Below are 20,780 nucleotides of genomic sequence, written 5' to 3' on the forward strand. Positions count from 1 at the left end.
GGAACGCTCAGTGCTCCAAGGTGGCAGGGAGGTGGTGAGAAGAGCAAGATCCTGGACTGATTTTTGAGGGTGGAGATAGCAGGAGTCGCCGATAGGCTGGGTGTGGGTGAGAGAAGAGAGGAACTATAGACAACTTCTAGTTTGGAGTGTGAGCCGCTGGAAAGATAAGAGATGCCATTAATGAACGATGGGCAGGAGCGTGAAGGGGGTGGGATGAGAGCAGACGACTGAGGTGTAGACGAGACACCCAGCTAGAAATTGTGGGGGGGGGGCAGGGCTGGGGGGTTGGGGAGGTGAGGTGTAGACGAGACACCCAGCTAGAAGAGAGTGTGTGTGTGTGTGTGTGTGTGTGTGGCAGGGCTGGGGGGTTGGGGAGGTGAGGTGTAGACGAGACACCCAGCTAGAAGAGAGTGTGTGTGTGTGTGTGTGTGTGTCTGTGTGTGTCTGTGTGTGTGTGTGTGTGGCGGGGCTGGGGGGGTGGGGAGGTGAGGTGTAGACGAGACACCCAGCTAGAAGAGAGAGTGTGTGTGTGTGTGTGTGTGTGTCTGTGTGTGTCTGTGTGTCTGTGTGTGTGGCGGGGCTGGGGGGTTGGGGAGGTGAGGTGTAGACGAGACACCCAGCTAGAAGAGAGAGAGTGTGTGTGTGTGTGTGTGTGTGTGTGTGTCTGTGTGTGTCTGTGTGTGTGTGTGTGTGTGGCGGGGCTGGGGGGTTGGGGAGGTGGTGCCTGGATACACAGTTCCAGGGCTCTGTGGAGAGGTCCTGGCTAGAGATGGGCATTTTCCCCCAATAATTTTTATGGTAGTAAAATACACAGAACACGCAGTTTCCTTTCTGAACCATCTTCAAGTGTACAGTTTAGTATTATTCAATCTATTCATAATGTGGTGCAACCATTGCCACCGTCCATCTCCAGAACTGGAAGTGGAATCATACAGTACTCGTCTGTTTGTGTCTGGCCGATTTCACCCAGTATGATGTCCTTTGGGCTCATCCACGTGGTAGATGTGTCCATGTCCTTCTTAAGGTGGATGCTACTGCACCGTATGATGGAACACACGTGCTTGCCCACCCCTCTGTCATTGGGCACTGGGGTTGCTTCCATGTTGTAGTTATTGTGAATGAGGCTGCTGTGGATGTCGGTGTACAAATGAGATACACAGTTTCGAGTCACCTGCATACAGCTAGTATTTAAAGCCACAAGCTGGGCCAAGGACACCAAAGAAAGGAGTGTAAATGTAGAAGAGACGGATGGAGGCTGTGCCTGGGGATGCCATCCAGGGAGACAGATGAACCTGCAGAGGAGACCTAGAAGGAGCTGCCAGCAAAGCAGGAAGAGACAGAAAGACGGGAGTCCCAGAAGCCAGGTGGGGAAAGGAGCATTTCGAGGAGCAGGGAGTGGCCACTTCTGTGAGCTGCTGCCCAGGCACCAACCGTCCCGGCGCTGGGGACAAATTCCTGGGGAGGGAGACTGGAAAGGTTGCCCAGCTGGACCTCTTCTTCAAGCAGTTTTGCTACAATGGAAGCAAATGGACAGGAGAGTGGATGTGGGGGTGAGGGAGTTTATTTTTGAATAAGGAGAAGTCGCTGCATGTTTTTATGCTGTTGGAATGATCCCGTAGCGAGGGAGAAATTTGGGATCGATGCCCATGATGGGGTGTAGAGCGCAGGGTGGCAGGTGTGGGCACAGGGCAGGCAAGCGGGGGTGGGATCCTTCTGCTCTGTGTTCTCACAGACATACGGAACGGGGTCGCGAGGAGTGAGTGAGGTTGGGTGAGGGCGTAGCAACAATTTGGTGGGGCACTGGCATGGATTTACCGGGAGACAAAGCCTTAGCTTGAGGCCCCTCACTCATGATTGGGCCTCGGCAATGTGTTTGCATGTTCTCAAGATTTTATAAAATTTGCAAAAGTGAGATACTTTAACTGCAGTTGGTTAAAACCGTTCCCTCCTTCCATTCTAACTTCCCTTCCTTCACACTTCCTCTTCCGTTGGGTGATGTTGAGGCCACGTGGTACTTTTGGGATCTGGCTAAGGGTAAGCAAAGTTAGGGACATGATTCGTTTGAGGTTAGTGGGATATATTTGTGCGGTTCACAGTCACTTCTGCATTTAGTAGGTCATTGCCAGTCATCCTGGGGTAGGGCTGGCTTCAAGAACATGCTTCTTGTCCGCTGCCTGACACCTGGTGTCGTAACCGGAAGGAGCAAGCCACGGTTGTACTGTGATAGGAATGTGTCCTACGGGACCTGGAACAGGGAGTACCGGTTGTGGAGGAGAGATGAGGCTTGATATATGTGGAGCCGGAAGTCTGTGGAAAATTCTTCCCGCCAGCAGGTGTGTGAACATAAACCAGGAAGACTTCATTCTCATCAATACCTGCTCGATACAGACATTCGCTCTTGTCAGGAACACGCTCGACAGTGCCGCACAATCAGAAGCGCACCACACTCCTGTCAGAGCATTAAAGATGAGATTAGGAATGCTGGGGGTGTTCTAGAATCTTACAGCTCAGATATGAAAGTTGGTAACAGTTGCCCCACATTTGACGACAGTTCTAAACATTTACATGACTACGCCAATAAGTTGTGAAGACGACAGAAACTTTTCTAAAACAGAGACCAACCACGCTCGAGGAAAGACTGAGGAATCTTTCTATTCCTACATGATATTACAAGATCATTATCATGGGAAAGGGTGATGAAAGAGGACACAGCCAAGCAATGTAGGAACAAAGTGTGACAGGTGTGTCACCACCAGTGAGGGTGAGCTGCAGACATCTGGGTATTTGTCGACTTTAAAACGTGTAATTTGTTGTGAATTCTTTTCCCATTTTGTACCTAATTTGGGAGTCAGAATTTTTACCTTTTTCTTAAAGGGGGCTCCCAAACTGTATAAACTTCCGGCCCTGTGTAACCTGGAGGAGGCTCAGAGTGCCTGGGGTCTTTCGCTGTGTCCCAGGACCCTGACTGAGAGGCAGCACAGTTGGGTCAGCTGACAAGACTGTCCTGACGAAGGGGCAGCGTGCTGATGTCTCTTCTGGTATAAGCTCCTTATCTTGTCACGAGATGACACGTTGAGTGGCACTGGTCAGAGAGCGAATGAGAAATGTTGTGGAGATGTCGTGATTGTTAAACATGTTCTTTCCCTCAATTCTGGTGCTCCTCCCATGGAAAAGCGGAGCCTCTCCCCTTGGACACAGGCAGGGGCGCGTGTGGTGGAGGTGACCTTCCTGTCCATGAGGCCACATCTGAAAGTTGCGTGAGAAGACCCATCTGGCGCTCTCAGGCGACATGAGCCTTGGGAACACGGGCTGACGCGCAAGAAGTCTGGCCATTCACATCAGAAGGTTGGAGATAATCAAAGAGTGGAAAGTGTCAGCGAGGATGTGGAGAGGCTGGAACGCTTGTGTGTCGCTGGCGGGAATGTGAAACGGTGCGGCCGCTGTGGTAGACCCTCTGCTGGCTTGTCAAAAACTCCAACAGGGAATTACCACGTGACCCAGCAATGCCACTGCTAGGCATACACTCCAGAGAGCTGAAAGCTGGGACTCACACAAGTCCCCCCATGTTCCAGGCAGGCCTGTTCATGACAACCCAAAGTAGAAACAACCCAAGTGTCTGTCAGGGGGCGGAAGGATACACAAAGCCTGTTGCAGCCCTGCAGTTCAGCCATAAATGAAGGAAAGTGCTGACCCGAGGCAGCCCGGGTGAACCTCGGAAACATTCTGCAAAGTGAAAGGAGCCAGCCACGAAGGTGAATGTGTGGTTCTGTGTACATGCAACAGCAGGGTGGGGAGCGCGGCAGAGACAGACAGCAGGTGGGCCGGCACCAGGAGTTGGGGGAGGAGAGGATAAGAGCAACTGCCCAATGGGTGTGGGGTTCCCTTCTGGGAAGTGGTGGTTGCACAACACTGTGATGTGCCGAATGCCACCGAATTGTTCATTTTAAATGGTGAATTTTACGTTCTGTGAATTTCACCTTAATTAAAGAAAAAAAAATATTGCTCCTTTGAAGCCTCCATGCTGAAGAGACCATGTGGCGAGACCAGACGAAGATAGTGGTGCCCAGGTGCCCAGCTGTGCACCAGCTGCACCCATGGCCAGTGAGCAAGGCTCCAGATGGCCCACCCTAACCTTTGGGCTGACCTGGTGGTGCCAAGCGGAGCCGATAGGAGCCTTCCCTGCCAAGCCCTGGCCAAACTACAGGTTCCCCAGCAAAACAAATGTTGTTTTAGGCCACCAAGTCCTGCAGGGGTGGTTCTGCGATGTCAGAGGACTTGCAGGGAGCTCTCGGCCCCACAGCAGTCATGGGTTGAGTGTGGCCTCAGTCAGCCAGGTTCCAGAGGGTGTTGCTGGACCTCCCAGGTGGCTGTGCCAGGTGAGGATGGGACTAGAGAGCTGTGTGGGGACCTGATGGGGAGAGGGCCTTCCTGGGGGGTCCTGTCATGAGCAGGGACAAAGGGTGTGACATCAGCAGTCCTGGTAGACTCAAGGCAGGAAGTGCGGGTAGGGCAGTGGATGGCAGGAGGAGGGAGAGTTCTGGCACCTTCCATGAGGCCCTCAAAGGAAGACCTGCCCCTTCCAGGCCCCGCGGTTCCTCCTCCACTTGGTCAGCTCTGGCAGCAGGGAAGGGAGCCCCGGGCCTGGAGTCAGGATGCAGTTCTGGGCTAGATCAGCCTCTCCCAGGCTGGGAGAGCTCTAACGGGGCCCCGGCCTCTCATTCCCCAGCTGGGGAATATGGAAGGTTCCACAATCTCAGACCTTTACCTGGTGGCTCTCAGCCGTGACTGCCTTTATCACCCGTGGAGTTTTTAAAGATTTCCGTGTCCGAATCCACCCAAGACCAAAACCAAGTCAGTCTCTGGGGTGGCCGGTCAGGGGTGGTTCCTCACAAAGCTCTGCAGGCAATTTCAGGGTGCAGCCAGATCAAAGCCACCACCTTAATGCAGCACGAGGGCATGAAAGCCTGAATCTGTAACCTTTCGACACACTCATTCTCCAACTGGAGCGCCCCAGTGTGCAGACAGAGCGAGTCCTGGGCGGATTTTCTCAGAAATGGCTTCCCATTTTTTTTCCCCTTAAACTTGCAAGGCCCATGGAAGCTGGGCAGTGGTGTGTGATGGAGGACATCGGACTTGGCCCCACATGATGTCATTGTCTTTTGTGGGTGCTTGGTGCTTTTCATAGGCCCCTGGGCACCTCCACCTCCAGGCAGGGCCCTGGGGCACACCTCTGGCCTCCAGCAGCTCTGAGGGGAAGCTCGGGTTTGCCAGGAGCAGCAGCCACTACCTTCTTGCATCCTTGTCTCTTAGTGATCTGCTGCCCCAGGAGGGCCGTGGTGACAGGTGGTCGTCAGGGCATCACCGGGAATGGCACAAATACGACAGACATCTTACCACGTCTGTGCCTCGCTCCCACTGGCCCAGTGGTCAGGAGTGGCCAGGCTGCCACTTCCCTCTTGCGTTTCTGTCCCCTCAACCCCTGCAGGCTCCTGAGCTGCCCCTGCTCACTTCAGGGCATCTGAGCAGTGCCCTTGGCCCTCAGTCACATCTGCAGTGTCGCCAGTCAGGATGGGCACTTGTGGTCCCATGGAAGGGCCTCCCGGCTCGGGCCTGTCACTTTGTACCCAGCGCTGCTGCCCCTCGGACTTCCCTCGGTATCTCCCCAACAGCTTCTGGAGGCCAGCAGGGTGCCCCAGGGCCCTGCCCACTCCCAAAGGACCAGGCCCCTAGAGGTGGAGGTGTTGGGGGGAAGGTGGCTCCAGATACTCTGAGGAGCCCACATTTCCAAAGGGGACCCAGAAAAGACAGGAGACACAGCCGGGAGGACTGCCCAGGAGTGGAGTGGACAGAAGCGCCTGACGGTGAAATGCAGTGTTAGGACTATGTTGTAATAAAAATGCAGGCAGAAAGGGCCACTGGTGTAGACCCAGAGAGTGTTAACATCATCAGAACGGCTGACGTCTCTCTCGCTCTGTCTCTCTCACACACACACACACACACACACACACACACACACACACACACACACACACACACTCTTACCACCTCCCCCAACCCCCGCCTCAGGCTCATTTAACCCTCACAGTCCCAAAAGGTGCTACTGTTAGCTCTACTGGACAGATGAGAAAACCAAGGCTGCTGACCAGGTGCAGGGAAGGAAGGAAGCCCCATGGTGTTCTTTGCCTTGGAGCAGGTAGGGCTTGCCCTGGTGGAGGCGCGGCCACTCTGAATTGCTCGTGGGTCTCAGGACTAGGTTCGACATGGAAACGTCCAGTCCAGCCTGCCCGGGGCGTTGGGTCACCCTCTGTTTCTTGGCTTCCACCATTTCCTGAGCTGCTGGCACCTTCTTGTTTTCCATTCTGTTTTTTTTTTTTTTTTTAAACGATTGGTCTTTTTGGTCATTGCTTATGATGGGGGGAAGGGGGTGTAACGTGCTTATCTTTTGCACACATTCCATTTTAGTCAAGACTGTCAACTTGCCCTCCAAACTGGCAGTCTGCCACCTGGAATTCAAAGTCCAAGATCTTTAAAATTAAACTAGGTGAAACAAGTAGAATGTTCTGGAAGTTTTCAGGTCTCAGCTAGGTGAGGAGACAATGAAATGTGGAGCCACTTCAGAAGAGTCTGTCCTTCCACGTCCTGGGCCAGTGAATCCCGGTATGGAATACGCAGGGTGGCTACGGGGCACTGGTGGGAAATCCCATCAATGGAAGAAATGCTAAGACTCTAGAGGTGGGCAAAGGGTGTCTTTAGAGTCTGTCGTCAGTCCCTACCAAAATGAAAGACCATCAGAAAAGGAAAATGGGATCCCAGACCCCACACAGGAGATTATAATGAGCCTCAGGGACTGTCCCAAAGTTCAAAAACCATCTGAACACCTACCAGAGCCAGATGCTGCCCATGGGCCTGGCCGGCCCTCAGCCTCCTCTTGCTTGAGCCCGCCCTGCCTTGGGCTGCATTGCAAGCTGTGGGGACAGCCTCAGAGCCCTCAGCCTCCTTTGCTTTCCCCTTTCGCCTCCCCAGGATCCAGCTGCTTGGCTGCCCAGGGCTCAACCTGGGACCAGCCCCTCTGCCTGGTCCTCTCCTCTAGGCTCTTGGTTCTAAACACCAGAGACGCCAGTGACCCCCAACCCCTCCCTCTAGCCAGGACCTCACCTGTCCCCGGGCTCAGGGTCCTCACCGCTGACTGCGCATCCAGTCCAGCTGTCTTCAGAAGCGCTGGGTGGGTTGTCAGAATCAGAACCAAGGAGAGCACTGAAGAATGCCGACCCCTGGGTCCACAGCAGCCCCTGAATGAGAACCTGTAGGGGCGGGCGGTGTAGACATGTCACTTGGTCAAGTTCCCAGGTGATTCTTACCCACCACACAGTTTGAGAACTGTTCTAGTAGTCATCAAATAAAACAGAAACACACTACACCCTGAGCCAAACCAAAATTATCAGGTCATCCTGACTCGTTCTGGAGCCCAAATAATAAAATCTTAATGAGTTCCTACAAACTGGGACTCCCAGTGGTTTTGTTTGTTTGTTTTTGAGACGGAGTCTCACTCTGTCGCCAGGCAGAGCTATCTCAGCTCACTGCAACCTCTGACTTCCTGGTTCAAGGGATTTTCCTGCCTCAGCCTCCCTAGTAGCTGGGATTGACAGGCACGCACCACCACGGCCAGCTAAATTTTTGTATTTTTAGTAGAGACGGGGTTTCACCATGTTGGCCAGGATGGTCTCGATCTCCTGACTTCGTGATCTGCCCGCCTCGGCCTCCAGAAGTGCTGGGATTACAGGCGTGAGCCACTGCACCCGGCCTGACTCCTGGTGTTAAAACGGTTTTACTCTGCTGATGTCTGAAGACAAGGCATGATCCTCTGGCTTGGGATAATGTGAGGAAGTTGCTGTTTTTCCATCGCAAACAGACTAGTGTGAACTTTAATTTGTGTCATTTTCTCTACTTGTTGAGGTTTGTGTTTGCGGTTTCTAAGTCTGGCTCCCTGACTTCCTCTCTCTCTGGTAAACCCAGCAAGTCCAAAACTGACCACCTCCAAGCGGCTCCTCCGAAGCCTTGCAAGTCCGGAAAGGGCAATCCCATCTGGGGGTCAGCCGTGCCTCTGCTTCTCTCAGGCTATGCGTGCAGCAATCCTGCGGGGGGGCCCCCGGGACAGCAGAGCCCTCCACCTCCCTCCTCCGCACCGCAGAGCCCTCCACCTCCCCCCACCACCCGCACAGCAGAGCCCTCCACCTCCCCCAGCACAGCAGAGCCCCCCACCTCCCCCCTCCGCACAGCAGAGCCCTCCACCTCCCCCAGCACAGCAGAGCCCCCCACCTCCCCCCCGCACAGCAGAACCCTCCACTTCCCCCAGCACAGCAGAGCCCTCCACCTCCGCCCTTACGACCCGCACAGCAGAGCCCTCCACCTCCCCCGCCCCCCGCACAGCAGAGCCCTCCACCTCCCCCCTCAGCACAGCAGAGCCCTCCACCTCCCCTCCCCGCACAGCAGAGCCCTCCACCTCCCCCGCCCCACGCACAGCAGCGCCCTCCACCTCCCCCGCCCCCCGCACAGCAGCGCCCTCCACCTCCCCCGCCCCCCGCACAGCAGCGCCCTCCACCTCCCCCACGCACAGCAGAGCCCTCCACCTCCCCTCTCCGAACAGCAGAGCCCTCCACCTCCACTCTCCCAACAGCAGAGCCCTCCACCTCCCCTCTCGGAACAGTAGAGCCCTCCACCTCCCCCCGCCCCACGCACAGCAGAGGCCTCCACCTCCCCCCGCCCCACGCACAGCAGAGGCCTCCACCTCCCCCCGCCCCACGCACAGCAGAGCCCTCCACCTCCCCCCGCCCCACGCACAGCAGAGGCCTCCACCTCCCCCCGCCCCACGCACAGCAGAGCCCTCCCCCTCCCCCCTCCGAACAGCAGAGCCCTCCACCTCCCTCTCCCACCCGCACAGCAGAGCCTCCACTTCCCCCGCCCCCCGCACAGCAGAGCCCTCCACCTCCCCCCTCCGCACAGCAGAGCCTCCACCTCCCGTGTTCACTCCCCCACTGCCGCCATCCTCCATCCTCCCCACCCCCGCCGGCCCCCAGTGCACTCTCCAGGCAGCGGCCTGGTGAGCCTGTCCCAGTGTGAAACCGACCAGGGCCTCCTGTGCTCAGAACTTTCCACTGGCTCCCACCTCAGAGACAAGCCCGACTTTCCGTAAGAATCCATGAGGCCTCCTCACCCCCCTCCCCCTGGCCCGCCACCCCTCCCCCTCCCCCACACCAGCGAGGAGGCATCGAGCCTTCTTCCCCTGGCCCCCTCCTCCTGGAAGTCTCCTCCAGAGGGCCACGACTCTTGTTCCCCACCCCTCAGGGCTTTACTCAGCTGTCCCCTCTGGAAGCCTCCCTGGGCCACGGACTTCAACATGCACGCCCAGCCAGGCGTCCTCTCCCTCTGCACATGGGCTGGGCCACATTCACACTGACGCTGGTGTCTGCTCCCTGGAAGGTGAGGGAGGGCAGGAGGGGCAGCCTCCCTGCTCCATCCCCAGCACTTGGGAGGCGGGCGGCACGGGGGCAGGGGGGAGGGGGGGGTGCTGTGGCCTGGGCGGGGCGGTGGCAGGACAAAGCCCAGTGCTCTCTGGATTGGGTTTTGTCTTGTTCAACACTCACGTCAGCCAATTATTGGCAACAAGTTGTCAGTTCTGGAGGATCGAAGCTAGGTGGGTGTGCTCCCGAAAGGATGCCTGCATGGTTTGGAAATGGAGCACCTGACTTGGAGCCCCAGTGCTCGGCCAAAGCCACCAGGTGGAAGTTAACCAAAAACATGGAGAATCCCTAGTTTAGGTTCCAAGAAAAAATTCCACTGAGAGGAGCAGACCCCTGTCTGGTTTCCACGTGACAACGGCTCAGGAGGAGGCCAAGGCTCCAGGTGGCCGGGGTCCCTCATGCTCAGCGCATGGAGCCTCGGGCCCCACATGCACCAGCGGAGTTGCTGGAGACTCAGGCCCAGTTGTGGGGTCACAGAGGAGAGGGCACTGGATCCCAGACGGCAGGGCCTGCAACGTTGAGTTCACACACCCAGGACTCGGGATTGGGGCCAGGGAGAGCGGCAGCGCCTGCAAGGGGCCGCCTCCTGGCTCACTGGTTCCCTTCCCCCTGTCTCCCCTGGGAAGCAAGATAAATGGGGGAAGTTGCTACCAAATACTCATGGGCTGGTCAGGTAGAAGAAGCAAGACATGAGGAAGAAAACAGCTGGGGCTAAGCTCAGAGCAGGAGAAATGACAAGGGAAGGGGACTGGGTTCAAGGTGGTATTTCCTAACTCCCCAAGAATGGCATCGAATAGGCCATGGGGCGGGGTGGAGAGGGCGCTACAAGAGGTGGTCAGGAGCTGGACAGCTCCTCCACCCTGAGGGAAGGCCCTCAGAGCCAGTGACAGTGCTGGCCTGAATCTGCCCGATCTGCCTGCGCTGCCACCCTGGAGCAAGCCCGCCTCCCTGTGCCTGCTTTGCTCCGGGGCTGTCTGTCTCCCTCCACGAGGCAGAGGAAGCGAGCAGGGGCCTGGGTGGACACCCCTGAGTGCCTGGGCCTGCAGAGAGGGCCGGATGGCAGTGTCCACATGAGGGCACTGGGGCAGAGGAGCTGACCCTGGCCTGGGCCCCCTGCTTGTCCCTGGGCACCGAGAGGGGTTGCTGCAGAGACTGACGACTCGAATACAGCACAAGTCACCACTTTATTTCTAAGAGAAAACCTGCATTTTCATACACATGGACTCAGGGGTTTCGAACACACGGTTTGTACATCTGCCCGCTTAGGTTGCTCTGCAAAATGAGGAAGAAGCCGCATCGTGCGCACAAATAATACACATTCCACATAGCAGCACAGCCTTTTGGGCATCTTTGGAGTTTTAGACGGAGCTTCTGGAGTCACAGAGCCATTCCCAACCCAGGCCTGGCATGGTCCCTGCACTTGCATCAGAGTGGCCTGGGAGGTACACACATCTTTACAGGCCCAGAAACCCCAAAGGCTGGGAGGCTCTTGTCCTCTGGTGAATCCGGATTCGAGATAGGCTTTGCAACAGCAGCTCTTGGGCCAAGCTCCAGGCCTAGTCCTGAGGACCCCTGGCCTCCTGGAGCCCCTCCAGAGGCTGCCCGGCCAGTCTCTCGCTTCTCCGGGCACTGGGGGGTGGGGAAGGGTGGCCTCAGGGACATAAGGACCAGGAAGTGTGTGATGGAGAGATTTCTCGCTGTCCTTCCGTGGGGGTGCAGCCCCTCAGAAGGTCACTGTGGAGGGTGCCCCAAGGCCTGGAGCGCCTTGGGGAGAGGTCAGGCCCCACAGACCTGGAAGCTCTGCCCCAGTATCCCCCAGTCTGGGCGGCCAGGCTGTGCTCCCTGCGGTCCTTACTGGCAGCACCCTGCCCTGCTGACCCCGGAAGCAGCTGATTGAGGGGCCTGGGAAGACCCCAGGGCCTCCAGCAGGTCTCAGAATGACTCCTGTAGTGGTTAGGACTAGGGCACTGGCCGCACCCTCAGGTGGGAGATGTGGGCTGGGGGTAAACCCGGGAACTCAGGACTAGCAGCAGCCATCAGGGGCTGTGGTGCGGGAGCAGTCACCAGGGCAGCACCCGGAGGCAAAGGCCCTGAGGGAGATGAGCTGGTGCCGTCCCTTCCCAATTCCGCTCAGATGGGCACCCTCGCCTTCCTGGGACATAAACCTCTGGGGCTCACTTGGTGGGGAGCAGACAATTTGGCAGCAGACAGATGGACTAATATCAACGTCTCCAGCGACCCAGGGCCCGGTCCCTGCCCTGAAGGCTGCTCAGCCCCTCCAGCCCACGTCCCGCATCGCGACGCCTCCTCTGCGCCAGGGCCAGGGCCTCTGCTTCAGTGCCGTCCCCCTAGCGGAGCGACTGTCCACTGGCTTTCAAAGGCGGCACTCCTCAGCTGTCAGAGCTGCCGTGACAGCCTTGGGGAAGCTGAGGGGGCTCTGTCAAGCAGGGGACACTAGTGGGGACAGGTGTGTAGCTCCTGGCTGCGGGGCGTCCTCCACCCTCCCCACTCAGGGCTATAAATACGACACGAATGGTAAATGCTCCCAGACATTTATCATAAATTACAGGTGGATGATTGTGAGTCTTCAGGCCATGAGGCCTCTTGGGGAATATTTCAGTTCTTTAAAAAAAAGAAGACACCAAGTCGATGGGGCAGGAGGGCCGTTCAGCCTGGCTTCTGACTGGAAGCTCGCTGGGTGCAGCAGACTGGCGTGGGAGAGGCCAGGGTGCTGGGTGGGCCGGAGGCTGGGCCAGGGAGCATCGTGACCACTAGTGGTGACAGAGGAAGTGAACAATGATGTGGGCCCGGGTCCGAAGCAGCCAGAGCCAGATGAAGGGCACCTGGCCCCTTCTGCGAGGTTGGAGCATTATGCCAGGAACAGGTGTTCCCTGTACAGTTTTTTAAGTGAGTAAAGAGAACAGTGATTTTCAAACAATGGTGTGTCAGGGTGGGGGCTCTTCCATGCACCTGTCCCCTGCCTCTGCATGAGCCCAGCAGAAAGTCCTAGCTTGGAAGGCCGTAGGGCTTGGGGCCGGCACTGTGCAAAGGATGGGTGAGCATGCTGTCCCTCAGAGCGTCCTCAGTGGTGCAGCCTCTTCCCTCCTCCCTGATGGAAGCCAGAGACCTACCAGAAACAAAGACCTGCTGCCTCCACCCCTCCTCCCTCCGCCTCTGCAACTGGTCTTTCCTGCAAGCAAACATTTTCCGCCTCCTTCACCATTCACTCTGCAAATAACCAGGGCCTCCAAATCCCGTCCAGCCCCAGGTATGACTGGGTCTGTGTCAGCGAGAGAGATGGGGGCATTCCAGTTGTCCCGCATGCCATCTAAACCTTTCCCTTCCCTCTCTTCTGGAAACTGAGCAAACAGCAGGCACTAGACAACTTCTAATTTAATATTATTATAATAAAAGCCACGGTGGCACAGAACCATGAACTGCACTTTAAATTCCTAACTGAACTCCTGCCGGGGCTGTTGTCAGGATAAACATGCAGAATCAGTGGCTGCAGCTGCCAAAATAAATGGAGCATGCCCACCTCTGCCGCGGCATCGCTGCAGACCTGCCCTGCCCGGCCCGTGCCTGACCTGGGCATCGCTCGGAGGAGCTGGTCACCACATAGAAGGTAAGATTAAAATAATAACACCGACAAGCAAGCACTAATGAGGAAAAACTGGAAGGAGGCAAATTTAATTTTCTTTTCCTCTTTGACACCTTTCTTCCCTGTCCAAAGGGAGGTTCTTAATTGAAGTCTGTGAGGGGAGCGCTTCGTCTCTTTATTACCAATGGCCTCAGTACCCAGAACGCTCGCTTTTTATTGTAGATTATACCTTCCTTTTCCCCCTTGGCTCTGGAAAGGATAAGTGATTACAATTTTGTTATCTTCTAAATTAAAAAGAAGGTGAAGTTGACTGGGCTGGAGCCGTCTGCACAGCAGTTTGACAACTGGGGCAACAGCATAATACTGGGCAATTTTTTGCACAATTCAAAAGCTTTTTTTCTCTTTTTTGCCAAGGAATCAGTTTAACAAACATCGTACTCTTGCTGAAAATAATTTCTTTTCCCAACTCTTCTAGGAATAAAACACTTTTAATGTATTTGTCAGGAATCGACACTTCATTTAATAGGATTTAAAAAGTGACAATTTAAAGAGCAATTGAGAAGAGTCCCACATCCATCATGGCTCGTGCTTCTAACTAAAATCAAAAGAATGAAAGCAGAAAAAGCACTGAGAAAACGGTAAAACGGGTGTCTGTGTGTGTGTGAGGGAGAGACGGTGGGGGCAGGGGGGCAGTTCATAGCTGCTTCAAGTCCAAAGTGCTCACAGCGGCTCCTGTGAGACTGCCCTGCTGGGTGCTGGCTGCAGGGACACAGCTGCTGCCCGGGACACACCCTACCTGCCCTATACTCTCAGTCCACCCCAAATGACCCTCCCCAGAGCTGCTGGAAGGTGACTTTGAAGGCTTTTTTCCCCAAAAGCTCCAGTGAAGTTGCCTTTCTACTCTCCCCAAAAAAAAAAAAAAAAAAAATGAAAAATGAAGGATGGGGGTGCTGGCCACCTCCCATTTCTTTGCCGTGCTGACCACGGCGCCCTTGTGTCCTTTCCGTTGGTTACTGAGGACCATTGCCCTCATGGGCCCGGGCCACAGGTGCCCACCTGTCAGCCTCACCTGCCACCTCTCTTCATGTTGGCTTGTTGCCCCTGGGGCTGGCCTGGGCATGGGGGAGCTTGTCTCCCGACCAGGGGCTTGGCCATGTCTCCCTCACAACCCCCACTCCCCGCAGACTCAGCCTCCACTCTCTGCTGGGCTGAGGGCTCTGTGGTGCCCAGGGACCCTCCCAGCCACGTGCCAGCCCATCCTATCATCAGCACTTGCTTTTAGCTTCAAGTGTTTAGGTGGCTTCGGTCCTGGTGGCCCAGGGGAGAAGTGCTCTGTAGCACCAGCCAGGCTCTGGGTAACTCCAGGCTGCCCAGGGACTTTCTGGTAGCCGCTCACTTGTCCCTGGTTCCCTGGAGATGAGGGCCTTGCCCTGGCGTGTGGTGTGACACACTTGACTTGGCCTCCAGGCCCAGTTGGACACACGAAAAGAGTTCCTGCCCCAGTCGGAAAGCCCCTTGGGGAAGGGCAGTACCCCTCCAGCCTGGGAAAGGAGGTGAACCCCAGCCCCGTGTCCTTCTGAAGTCCAGGGCAGGCTCCCAGCAAAGGGGAGGCGAGCTGGCAGCGCAGCTGTGGGGGAATGAGACTTTGCCCTCAGTCCTCACCAATGACATCTACTGTTAGTGCCACCCCATCTTCCCCATACTTCTCTTTATTTGATGATAAGAGGCATCTTTAAAGTGCTGGAAGACAGGAGGGACAGAGATCTGGAAGGGCATGCCCCAAAGGAAAGAACTGCCACAGGCCAGGGAGCTGCAGATGTGGGTCCAGGGCTGAGGCTTTGCAGCGTATTCCTTTTCAGATGCGAGGCCGAGCTGCCAAGCTGCTATCTAGTTCCCGGAGCACAGGAGGGCTCTGCGTGCTCTGCGGGCAGGGGACTGGAGGGTTGCAGATGCAGGGCCGGGCAGCTCCTCCAGCTCCCTCACCAGCCCACCCTCTCTTCCCAAGGTCAGCAGCATGCTGCTCCAGGCCAGGGGCCTCTGGACAGGCGATGCCCACGTTTAAAAAGAAGCACGTGAATGGCTCTTTCAAAATGTTTGAACTCTGTGCTTGATATGACTGTCTGACTCCTCTGTCCCCATCTGGGTAGAAGACACACTGGGGAAGGAAGTGCTGAGTGCGCAGGAGCTCTCTGGCTAATTGGCAACCCGGGGCTGGGGGCTGACAGAGTCAGCAACCATGCTGGAGGGACCCCCACTGTGAGCGGGCACCCACCCTTCCTTACAGGAGCCTCCTCCCATTATGAAATGCCTGGCATCCCAGGGGTGTTCCGCTCACCCACACAACAGGGAAGTGGCAGAGATGAGAGCTGAGGGGATAGGAAGCAGCTTAGCCCTTCAGCTGGAGCTACCGGGGAGGATGGAGAGCTGCAGACCCTGACTTCTCCCCAGGAACGTGTCCACCCTGCCCTGGTGGCCCTCTGATGTCTGCCATCCTGTGTTCACACGGAAAGACAGTCTTCCAATTTAATCATGCAGTTTGATACTACCCTACTATTTCCATATGGACAAATCACTCAAAACCAAGTTAAACTAGGAGGAAGCGGCTGACCTGTTGGCTCTTTCTAGAGCGCAGCTGATATGTCTTTGACACACCTGAAAGGAAACTCCCACGCCTTCACCCTCCTCTGATAAGGGTTGCAGGTTGGCGCCGAGGACCCAAGGACTGCGGTGCTGCTCATGTGCCATGCCGTCCTGGGGAGACTCCCAGGCTGATGCTAATGGCGACAGAGGCCGGAGCTCTGGGGACAGCGGAGGGGCAGGCAATGATGTGCGCAGTTACCCAGGGCAGGCAGCACTGGAATGGAAATCACTAAGTAAGAGACGGAGCCAGATCAAGCCACCATCGTCAAATGAGGTCCTTTCGATGAGGATTAGGAGAAAAGCTTCTTAGAACTGCTATTTTTCAATCCCCAGTTGAGTACTGTGGTGTGGGGGAAGCACGGAGTCCCAGTTCTGCATTCCCGAAGCTGATGGGCAGGTGGCTGCCTCTCCAATGCTTCTCTAAACACAACTGGAGGGGCAGCTAAGCCACGGCAGTCCCCGGCAGGTTTGGCCATGCCAGAACTCGGTATATGTTTATCTACATGGACTTCTGAACAGTGAATTAGCAGTGGGCATAGTAACTATTTCCTTGTCAGCCTCCCAAGCTTAAAGGCTGGATCCATGTCAGGAATGACAGGTGAATAACTGAGCCACACGAGTGACTATTAACTCCATTGTCCACAGGTTGATTTGCTTGTGTGCATTTGTGGAACTTCCTCTGTGGCCCAAGTGCCAGGATGAGCTGCATCCGTGTCTCATTTAGGAGACATGCATGATGGGTCTCTGTCCCCCCAAGCTGAACCATTCAAAACCAAGGAAGGAAAATTATAGCATCAAAAGGGATTAAAACTAGTGATTTGCTGTTTGAGCATTTCAAATAGATCTGGAACACCTATGATTCACTGAATGGAGAATAACTGAAAGAAATAAAAAATTATTTAGTTGCCAGGGCAATGTATTCCAGCAGAATGAACACTCTATGGAGGCCCATTCCTAAAGGGTGCCTCCAGGTAGCAAAGGCCTGATGCTTTCTCCTCCACCTGAGTGTTCGCGTGCCATTTTTGTATTCCAACACAGGCCTGTCTATAACTTCCTCCTGTTCCCGGCGCCTGGGCTAGATTAGAGAGGTAGGGTGTTAATGGTGGACTTGATAAAGATCGAAGACCCATTTTCTCCCCCTTGAGACCAGCCTGATTTGGACAAATTGAGAAGAACAAAGCAGCCCCTTTCTGTCCTTGGGAGAAAACCTGTTCGGTGTCTGCTTTTGTAGCTAGGTCAGCTCCTCCCTGGAAAGGGGCAGGGGTGGGGGCAGTCAACAAAGACCCCTGCTCAGGGAGGAGACCGTTTCCTGCCGTCGCCCGAGCCCACCAAGTCACACCAGGCCCGCTGCCTCCTTTATTGGTGCTGCCGGTTGGGGGAGCGTGAGTTGGAGCCTGGGCTGGAGGGTAGTGAGCTGCCACTGGGCGCCCGCAGTGCATGGGAGTCGAGCTGCTGACCGGCCAGGCTGGTGTCCCCTGTCCCCGATTCCTCGCTATTTTCCTCCTTCTGGCTGCTCTGCTGCTCTGGACACTCAAAGTGGACACAGTGGAACACCTGGGAGAGAAAAGGAAAAGACCCCATGAGTGAAGGGTCAGCATGCGGCCCTGGAGCTGCTGCAGGTCAGGATACTGCCCTGCCCAGCTTTGGGGGCCACCACGAGGGAGTTAGAGGAGGTCCTTCCCACTGCCCACGCCTGCCCCGGCGCAGACACCTGATGGCAACGAGTGTGCTGTAAATATATTCTGATCAGTCAGGATGAAAGGAAATGAGCCAGTGGCCCAAAAGTGACAGACACCATGACACGGATTCCTACAAGATGTTCACCCTGGATTACTCCCTTTTTGCTAACCTTTGTCTAATGGGATCTTTTTTCTTTTTTAATTAATTTTTGTATTTGGGGGTTGGGTTAAAAGTCAACAGGAGTTGACTGTGGTGGTGGAGGTTCGATTCTGTGAGGTGGTGGAAAGCAGGTCTGCAGATAACGTCCACCGTCTGTGTGGCATCTGCGTGGGTTGTCTCTGGGTACTCTGGTTTTCTCCCGCGTCCCAAAGCTGTGCACTTGAGGTTCATTGGTGTGTCTGCAGGGTCCCAGTCTGAGTGCGTGTGAATGTGTGTGAGCGTGTCCTGCAATGGGACGGTGTCCTGTCCTGAGCTGGTTCCTGAGGCATAGTTCTCCTGGTCCTGCAATGGTTGAGCACAGACCCTGCTAAGCAGCTATGCTGGGGAGTGGACTTCAACCTCATGTGGCTCGAGCCAGCCTCGAACAAACGCCCCCAGTGTGTAGAAGCCAGCCACCTGGCCGACAGTCACCCTCTAGGAGCTGAGAAGAGTTTGCATACCTGACAGCAGGTCAGCCTGGAAGCACCATGAACTCTGTGCCAACCCCGTGCCAGCACTGTGCAGACAGGGCACAGCACCGAGCTCAGCGCCCTGCAAGCAAAGGTAAGCCATGGCCCTGACCTGGAGAGCAGACAACGTGCTTCGGGGGGTCCTGACAGGCATGTGTGAGCTGTGGGGTGCAGGAGACAAGGGCGGGGTGGGGACTCTCGTTGCCACAGCACGAGCATGTGTGCACACACATACACACGCCCTTCTACCGTAGAATCAAGTTCACAGAGACAAATGTAGTATCAACTGCAGAATTATATTGAAAATATAAATTCCACGCTTACCTCCCTGCATCACTGTTTTTTCCATATTCCCACTTCATTTATTGACCACTGTTGTAAATTTCACATTTCCTCATATGACGACTGAGACCGTGTCTTCCTGGTGTGTCCACTCTGTTTTGGAAGCTGCCCTTTTCTCTTAGAGGGAGCTGATTTCTCTCCTTACAGGGCAGGGGTTCAGGCGCGGTCCTTGCCTCCTACAGACCCCTCACTGCCTCACGGCTGAAGCTGCTCCCACTTAGTCTATGTCTCCCTGCTTTTCCTTTCTTTCCTTCTTTCCTTTTTTTATAAAATCTCCTTCTGTGAGTCCATCTGCAGGGCTTACCAGTCAACAACTGGAGGGGCTAGGTCCTAGGGGAAGGCCTTATGTGGAGATCTGAACACTATTTGGGCCACCAGCTCTGCCCTGGGCTAGGCCGGGTGAATCTGAGAATCATCCTCTAGGTGACAACCATTAATCCACTCCTCCATCAGCTTCACATTCTTGCAGCTCTTCAGTAACAACACTGCCTGCCCTGGGCATGTCGGCCACTCGTGGGTCACTTGCCTTATGAGTGCTCCTCCTTCCACACCCAGGGATAGGTGAGGTCAGGCTCTGCGGGGCCAGGGCACGCCCTGAGAGTGCAGTCCCGGTCCTCAACGCACCCCCCAACTAAAGCTTCTCATAACCCAGCAAATACACCTTCTCTTTTGCAGTATGACCCAGAGCCATATTCTGTTCCCAGGCCTACACGCAGGACTGTTCAGGACAGGCTGCGTTTTACTGCTCCTTCCCCCTGCTGACACGGGAGCTCTTTATCCGGCCCCACCATGTTCTTTAATCGGTTATTTGTGTAATCCCTGCTCTCCCTGCTCCGTCAATATCTCTGGAGGCCGCTCCCCAGAGCCTCAGGCTGACACTAATCCTGGAATTGACTTACATTTGTCCTACTCCTTATTACCTTTCCTCAAGCTTGCTCTTGCAAGGTTCTCTACAGTCCGGTTAATTTCCAGGCCAGCTCTTCCCCCACCGGCCCCGCAAGGCTTCAGGGTGCCTCCTGCTCCGTGGCCCACCCCGCTGCCTGCCTCCTCCTACTGATCTGTCAGCTCCGATCTGACTCAAGGACCAAGGCTTACTCGTCCTTCTACCGGCTCGGGTTCTTGCACAAGAATAAACAAATCGATAAAAACCCTGGATTGAGAAATAAAGTTAAAAAAGACCTCAGAGTGGCCTAGTGCTACGGCTTGCTCTTCACAGCCGGCCTCTCACTGGAGGAGGGATCAGGGCGGGTCTCTGCTCCGCACTGCGCTGGTAAGAGCCTGGGAAGAGATGCTGTCTGTGGTGAGCACGTGATAGACATTCCACGACCCGACCTGTCGGTGCCCTGGTTCTCATTGTTCTTCTCATTTCCAGCTGCATTTATCTCTTGTCTAACTTGGGCAGTGTTAAGGGCACAACTGTGTTTATTTAGCCCATTAGCCAATTTGTTTTCAGATAATAATGCAAATGGCTGTTACTCCCAACACACCTAACAAGACTGACAGCCAATCTCAACTGCTTCTGTGTTTTCCTATGGATATTTCTCCTAAAGAACTCCTAACTATCTCTCTCCCTGATGCCACAGAGCTCACGGCAGGCTCTGCCATCAAGTTAGGGGACCCTGGAAGCCCCTGGAAGCCCTAGGCCGTAACTGCCTGACTGAGCTCCCTGTGGCTCTTCAAGGAACTGGGGCCATCTCAGAGCTGCGTCCCAGTCTGTGGCCCCAGAATCTCAACTAAATGAAGTGCAGTCTCCCTGAGCATCTCCACGAAGCCACGCAGGTGCTGCCAGATTCAAAGGCAATACACAGGCAGGAGTTACCTGTATTAAATCACAAACTGTGTGGCAAAGATTCTAAGTGAAAAAGAGTGTTTTTACAAATGGATAGGCGGGTGAAGACACAGAGCCTGCCATGGGTGGGAGTGGGCAAGCTACAGGTGACAGGTGGGGAGGGAACAGCCTCTGCACACCAACAGAGCACAGGATGAGCATCACATATGCAGCAGACACGGCCAGAGGATGACGCCTCTGGCCCTGCACACGTGAGCAGGGTCAGGAGGTACACACATACCACAAGCATGAAGCACCTCCTACGTGCCTGACTGGGCGAGGTCTCAGCTGCCCTCAGAGGGTGTACGGTCCAGTGAGGCCAGCAGACACATAAGCCAGGGAGAAGGAGCCCCAGGGGCATAGAGGAGTGGGACCCAGCCAGGCAGGGAGTCAGGGAAGGCTTCCTGGGGGAGGAGACATCTGAGGTGAGTCTGGAAGGAAGAGGCAGCCAAGCTAGAGAGGATGGAGGAGAGGGGGACTTGGTGTGGAAGGAAAACAGGAAG

At 55.5% G+C, this 20,780-nt stretch overlaps 2 protein-coding genes across 12 annotated transcripts in view; both read right to left on the reverse strand.

Moving 5' to 3' along the window:
- Positions 1–832: 832 nt before the first annotated feature.
- On the reverse strand, positions 833–9,532 carry LOC134739721 (uncharacterized). Of its 5 annotated transcripts, XM_063666178.1 has the most exons (5): positions 9,351–9,532; positions 8,030–8,132; positions 7,156–7,301; positions 2,376–2,449; positions 957–1,511 (listed from the first exon to the last, which is right to left on the reverse strand). In XM_063666178.1, the coding sequence occupies exons 2-5, from the start codon at positions 8,080–8,082 to the stop codon at positions 1,182–1,184; spliced, it is 603 nt and encodes a 200-aa protein (XP_063522248.1). In that variant the 5' UTR covers positions 8,083–8,132; positions 9,351–9,532; the 3' UTR covers positions 957–1,181. The 5 variants fall into 5 exon arrangements, 3 of the variants coding, with proteins under 3 accessions (XP_063522250.1, XP_063522248.1, XP_063522249.1); XM_063666180.1 differs by lacking the exon at positions 9,351–9,532 and having other exon boundaries at positions 833–2,245; positions 8,030–8,220; XM_063666179.1 differs by lacking the exon at positions 9,351–9,532 and having other exon boundaries at positions 8,033–8,220.
- A 1,151-nt stretch (positions 9,533–10,683) lies between these two features.
- Positions 10,684–20,780, reverse strand: part of BTBD9 (BTB domain containing 9) — a 470,458-nt gene continuing 460,361 nt past the window's right edge. For 6 of the 7 annotated variants that reach the window (XM_054492585.2, XM_054492582.2, XM_054492586.2 and 3 more), the window contains one exon: positions 10,684–17,313. In XM_054492585.2, coding sequence (XP_054348560.1) covers positions 17,116–17,313 — 198 coding nt within the window. In that variant the 3' untranslated portion in view covers positions 10,684–17,115. The remainder of the gene's footprint in view (positions 17,314–20,780) is intronic. The other variant, XR_010126703.1, reaches the window with a different exon arrangement.

Source organism: Pongo pygmaeus, chromosome 5, assembly GCF_028885625.2.
Source record: "Pongo pygmaeus isolate AG05252 chromosome 5, NHGRI_mPonPyg2-v2.0_pri, whole genome shotgun sequence".
In the NCBI taxonomy this organism is placed as follows: domain Eukaryota; kingdom Metazoa; phylum Chordata; class Mammalia; order Primates; family Hominidae; genus Pongo; species Pongo pygmaeus.

Coding starts and splice junctions, on each gene's coding strand:
- LOC134739721 (XM_063666178.1), bottom strand. CDS start 8,082: ATGGGATTGCCCTTTCCGGACTTGCAAGGCTTCGGAGGAGCCGCTTGG. Junction 7,302..8,029: donor GGAGGAGCCGCTTGGAGGTG/GTCAGTTTTGGA, acceptor CCGCCCCTACAG/GTTCTCATTCAGGGGCTGCT. Junction 2,450..7,155: donor GACCCTGAGCCCGGGGACAG/GTGAGGTCCTGG, acceptor ATGCTCTGACAG/GAGTGTGGTGCGCTTCTGAT.